General features: G+C 34.7%; 1 protein-coding gene across 1 annotated transcript; it reads right to left on the reverse strand.

Annotated features, from left to right (window-relative positions):
- Nucleotides 1–3,135: 3,135 nt before the first annotated feature.
- On the reverse strand, nt 3,136–5,444 carry LOC141706090 (phosphatidylinositol/phosphatidylcholine transfer protein SFH4-like). Its single transcript, XM_074508925.1, has 8 exons — nt 5,301–5,444; nt 5,125–5,202; nt 4,927–5,031; nt 4,767–4,816; nt 4,568–4,667; nt 4,395–4,484; nt 4,106–4,133; nt 3,136–3,572 (listed from the first exon to the last, which is right to left on the reverse strand). Exons 1-8 carry the CDS (start codon nt 5,442–5,444, stop codon nt 3,136–3,138), a joined length of 1,032 nt encoding a protein of 343 aa, XP_074365026.1.
- Between the last annotated feature and the right edge of the window lie 964 nt (nt 5,445–6,408).

A 6,408-nucleotide genomic window follows, 5' to 3' on the forward strand; every position in this document is an offset into this window, starting at 1 on the left:
GTGTTATGAAAGCCCTTTCCTTTTGTTTGAGCAGTTCAAAGTATTTTTGCATATAATCCATAGGCTCAAACTTTTTCTTACTGGAATCTGACTTCCTACACTCACTGGCAAAGTGCCCTGCCAAGCCACATTTGAAACATTTGAATTTTGATTTATCCACCATGTTTCTATTTGGCTTGGCTGCTCCAAAGTTCTTTTTGAACTTTAGCTTGGCATATCTTCTGGAAAGAAATGCTAAATGTTCATCAATGTCTTCCATGTCATCTTGGCTCAAAGAATCTTTACTTTCTACTGCAAGCCCCTTGCCCTTGCTTTCATAGACCCTTGAAGTTGACTCAACAGCTTCCATCTTCACTTCCTTCTCTTTTTCAACTCAACAACTAGTGCAATGGATCCTCCTTTCTTCTTTCCTCTCTCCATCCTCTCATCTTGCTTTATTTCAAGCTCATATGTTTTCAGGATGCCATACAGTCTCTCCAAAGTAAACACCTTATAATCTTGTGAGTTTCTCAATGAGACTGTCATTGGTTTCCATTCCTTTGGAAGAGAACTAAGGAATTTCAGATTGGAGTCTTTTGTCTGATAGACCCTTCCATGAAGCTTTAGAGCATTTAGCAGTTTTTGAAACCTACTAAAAATGTTAGTAAGAGGCTCACTTTCTTCCTTATGAAAATGCTCATATTGCTGAATCAGTAGCTGCATCTTGTTTTCTCTAACTTGCTCAGTGCCATCACAGATGATCTGTACTGTATCCCAAACATCCTTGGCAGTTTTACAGTTGATGATGTTGTCAAACATATCTCCATCAACTCCATTAAACAGGATATTCATGGCCTTTTTATCCTTCCTGACTTGTTCAATGTCAGGATCAGACCATTCATGCCTTGGCTTGGGGACTGATGGCTCGTTTCCTGTTGCAGCTCTCATTGGAACATGAGGGCCTCTTTCTATGCAGTCAATATAGGCCTCATCTTGAGAAAGCAAATGAAGATGCATCTTTACCTTCCAATGATGGTATTTATCTTTATCCAGAAAAGGGGTCTTGACTTCAACATCCTTCTTGTTCATCTTGCTGTATTATTTTGATCTTTAAACTCTTTGTTAAGAGCTCGCTCTGATACCAATTGTTAGTACCTTAACAATATGGCAAGAATTACACAAGGGGGGTTGAATGGAATTATTGAAACTTTTTCTTGAAATTAAATTGTTCTAACTCGAATATATATAAGTGTGAATTGATTAGCACAATGCGGAATAGTTACTTAAATGAATCAAAACACAAGTATTTAAAAACAAGAGTCTTTAAAAACTTTCTGGTGGATTTGAATGACTCCACCAGAGATATATAATATATATATAGAGAACCCTGTGTGCAAAATGCTCACAGCTGCTTACAACAATTGAACAACTAAGAATGCAGAGAAATGCTAAGAATTCTTCTTACAAATGTTTCTCTACTTGTATCTCTTGTTTATCCTTAATTGCTACTTCTTGGTTTATATATCACCAAGATTACAAAGTAATAAGACAGGATAATAAAACAAAAACTATCTAGTCTATTACAATGCTAATTCATTACTCTATTCCAGCATTTTTGAATATCTTCATAATAGCATGGAAATGGCAATGCTTCTTTGTTCTCGAAAACCCAGTTGAATAGGCTACCACATTCCATTTGCATCCACTCGACTCATGTGACTGTATTGTCACTGTCAACAGATATTTGAATACTTTATCCGTCGGGTTCATGATCATCTGTCGAGTTATTGATCATCCATCGGGTTGTTGATCATCCATCGAATTCATTGTTGTTTATCCGTCGGGTAGCAATCAGGCACTTGACTTCATTTCACTTATGCAAAATTACAAGACATCATCTATGTACAATTAATCAACCTATTCTGCATATCTAACTAAAGTCAACATGACTTAAGTACTACTACAGATTCTAAATAATGTGTATGCAGAAATGTGCTACAGACTTATTGTTACATAAGCTACTCACTCGATGGATAATAAGTCATCATCCGTCGGGACTATGAACCTTATCCATCGAGTGCTACATAATTTCACTAAGTAAAATCTATCAAGGTGTTTTGTTCATGAAATCATCAAGTACACAACATATACACAACAAGTATGATGGGAGAACTCAGCTATTTTCTGGGACTTCAAGTCAAGCAAAATGAAGAAGGTACCACTACGTGAAAAACTGGAATAGACATCGGTTATTAGCCGATGTAAAAAAAATCCTGACCGATGTCTTCATCGGTGTAGAGAAAGGTCCCCCCTTTGACATCAGTTTTTAGCCGATGTAAAACATAGCTTTCCACATCAGTTTGTTTCTAAAAAATGATGTTTATTAAGACTATTAACATCACCCCCGTTTAAAAACTGATGTTAAAGATTAACATAGACATCGGTTTTTAGCCGATGTCTATACTTTACAATGGTTGTTCATTCAATCAATGTTAAAACACATTTTACACATCAGTTAGTAACCGATGTAAAAAGTATATAATTTTTATTAAGGTCAAAGACATCGGTTTTGAACCGTTGACTAAAGTATATAATTTATGTTAAAATCAAAGACATCGGTTCAAAACTGTTGTTTATTTGATTTAACATCAATTTGGAATTGTTTTGCCTGATGTTATTGAGTTGTATATACATCAGTTTTGTGTACAAAAGAACACAATATGCCTGTTGTTTTTTATTAGCATAAACATCGGTTTTTACATTTTCAATGATGTGTATTATTCACATATTAAACTAGCCAAAAATTACTAATCGCAAACCAATCACAAACTAAACCAATCACAAACCAAAACTATCAAAACTGAACTTGACTAATCGCAAACCAAAACTGAAATACTAAAAGCTTTTTAGCTATATATCAAGCACCAAACAAGCACGAAAATGCAACAAAAGTTATATAATAACTTGCAAATCATCCAACAAAAGTTATAACAATCATTTAAACAAGTCAGACCGAATATCCACAATTCATGATCTGCCATAACTAGTCTAATTACGCAAGTCATTTCCAGCAAAGCGTGGTACTATACCACCTTACTTTGATCTGTTAAAAAATGAAGAAATAAAAATGTTTAAAAAAATAAGTGCAATACTATACTAAAATTCAGAGATAGCAAGAAACTTGTACTTCATCTTCCTCCAAACCAATATATCCTTTCCTTGAGCTTCTAATGCATCCACACGGCGGACATCAGTATTTAGTAAATCATCTCTCTTTCTTGGCATTGAACTTGACCTGTCCAGCAACAAGTTTACCTTTCTCTCTAGCTCATGAATTTTTGGGACAGGATCAGAGTGCCTCTTTTCTCCAAAGGAGTCAGTAGTTTGGGGATCATAACGTTCTTCAATATCTACTAAATCACGAGTCCGTGTTATAGATTTAAGGGCTGAAATTGCAGGTGCACATATCCTGTTCATCTGAGATATTATTGAGCAGATAAAAGGGAAAATTCCCATATAGATGAAAATAAGTGCAATATAGAATGAAGCAAGAAGTCTTCTCAATGTTGATGCTCTTGGCAAATGAAGCCCTTCTGCATACCATTGTAAAAAATTTAAAATGTAAAATATGAAGCCCTTCTGCATAGCATTGTAAGATTTTTAAAATGTATAATATGGTCTATACTATAGCCGGAAAACCCGGCTGAATTGAACAATGATGAACATTTACAGCATGGGCAATGGCTCATCAGGCATTACATAAAACTAAAAAGCGTGCAGTGTTAATGTTGGGATAATTGGAGATCTTTCTTCAGAATCATCAAATTTCTCACTCACTAGTGCGGATAAGAGACTTTTAAGTATCATGTACACAACCATCATGCATAGTTGAATTTCTTGCTCACTAGTGCAGATACAAGACTTTTCTCTACATGAAGTTTATTTATTTATTTATTTTGAAGGAAGAACTCAACTCTGTACGAAGTGTGCTAGAAAACCATTGCAGGGGGGGGGGTAAATACATTATAAACACAACATCTTGAGGCTTGATTATAGTGGTGACTGAATTGGTTGTGGTACAAGTTGCATTTAAAACTATTTTAAGCATTAACGCACATGAGCATACCCACAAGTTCAGATGCTAGCTTCACAATCTACAAGAATTGTATACAATAGAAATTATATGATAACAAGTTCAGATGCTAGCCTCATATCAGTTTTTGTTCTGGAAGCTGCTTCTTCTTTTTAGGATCAGTGATCTCCGGACCTACAGCTCCTGACTCGGTCATGGATATGCCCTTCCCTATCACCTTAGCACCATTATTTCAATTTTAATATTCAAAATCTCCCAGTAGTAAAAAAAAAGAGTTGAAGTTTTTAGCGAGCACAAAGTAACATGGTAAAGTAAAGCATACCCGTGGATAACAGAGGTTGCCCCTACCTGTTATTGTAAATTCACCTTTCATTGTGCTTCTTATATGTCTAGAACTTTGTTCCTCAATTCCCTGATCCATGTGTATGACAAATAATATGAGGTTTGGAATATACCAAATTAAGAAATACAAATATGGAAAGAGTGTCTCCTTACCTTTAATACATTAGGATCATTCCATGGCCCTTTATCGGATCTTAAACAGCCTCCTTTATCCATACACGTACAACAACCACCTAGAAACTCTGGTAACTCGCTAACAACAAGTATCAGCAGTAGGTGAAGAATGATTAGACTACTAAATGAGAAGAAGTTGGACAAATAACATATGCAACCAGGATTATACGTAAGTTACCTCTTATCTATCACCTTAAGTAATTTGTTCTTATATTTTTTGTCAAGAACCTGACGACAACGAAACATAAAAGTTATATAGCGAGAGAAAACAAGATATATGGGGAAAAAATTCTATTCTAGCAGTTTAACATTTGAAAGAAATGAACTCCCCTACATGCCTGAATTTTGGTGAGGGTTTTAGGATCAACGTATCTTTTACAAATGATATTCCAGGCCATCCAAAAGACAGGACCAACATTTATAATAAACATCTGATGAAGTGTCTGCATAATTTTTTTTTGAAATAAATATCTGAAAATAGATTAAAATCATGTAATGATTACATACCACTTGACAGAATTTCTTATAATAATTACTTCAGGATAATAATTCGTGTCGATCAACCTCATCTTATCCATAACGTCTCCGATAGAACCAACAAACTTCTTTGGGTCCTGAATGAGAAGATACCAAAAGCATGTGATAAAAAAGCTATGTAACAACAATAAAACTTGGCTATGTATTTCTGTATAAATAATGAAAAGGAAAATACCGCTCCTTGAACATCTAAAATGACTGTACTTGAATCTATATTCCTTCTTGCAGATATCGAGCATTCTGGAAACTTTATTAAAACCCTTTTTTCAAAGTCCTGCACACGATACTTCACCAGGCGATCCCAAGTTGTCACCTGCATAAGCTTACTTGCGTCAACTTTACCCACTGTTTTGATGTAAACAGGTCTTCCTTCCTTATCAACGCCATGGTGGCCATGACAATAGTATTTTCAAACTTCATCTAACTCCACAAAATTAAAATCCTGATAAAGACATCAACATATACATTTAGAAACACCGGAGAACTCTCAAGTCCTTGGGGTGAGAATTCATGATACAAACTACAGGATTGATATCATACTATAATATAATTAAGTAACAAGTTAATGTAACCGGAAAACTAAGTTTATCTGGTTATGTGAAATATTCTTTGGAAGAGGCCTTGAAAACACATTTTCTTGGTATGAGGTAAATACTTGGTTACGGTATCGTCGCCACAAACTGGACAACACATATCCTCAAAATCATTAACATCTCTTCTGTATTTTACTAATTTTATACCTTTTTTAACAAATATTTAATTAAGCTTGTGAACTTGTTCTCAAGCTCATACACAACACAACTGCCTTCCATAAATTGCACAGTTTATATAAATAAAAAAAAATTGTAAAGCCCCATATCAGCACAAACAGATAATCAAAACAGAAAGAGGATTACTAAAATACATACATAGTTTAAAACATACAATCAAAAAAGAAAGAGGATTACAATCATTTTAAATAACATTAGCACAAATATACCAACAAAGCCCCATTTCACACAAGTAAAAACAATGCATACACATCAATTCACAAATATACACAAATTCAGTAATAATCTGACTATAAGACACACACACACCAATCAAAAGTCCCAAAAAATCAAATTTAATTGAAAATACACTTACAAATTAGGGTTCGATTTCGGTGAAACAGAGCTCGATTTGTGTAAAACTTGCTTGATTCGGGTTGTATGAACACTTCTCGGGGCTGCATGTCAACCTTCTTGCTCGATCTGTAATTAGAGGGTTTAACTTTGTTTTAGGGCCTGTAACGGGTAGAGGTG

The sequence above is a fragment of the Apium graveolens genome, chromosome 1, assembly GCF_009905375.1.
Source record: "Apium graveolens cultivar Ventura chromosome 1, ASM990537v1, whole genome shotgun sequence".
Lineage (NCBI taxonomy): Eukaryota > Viridiplantae > Streptophyta > Magnoliopsida > Apiales > Apiaceae > Apium > Apium graveolens.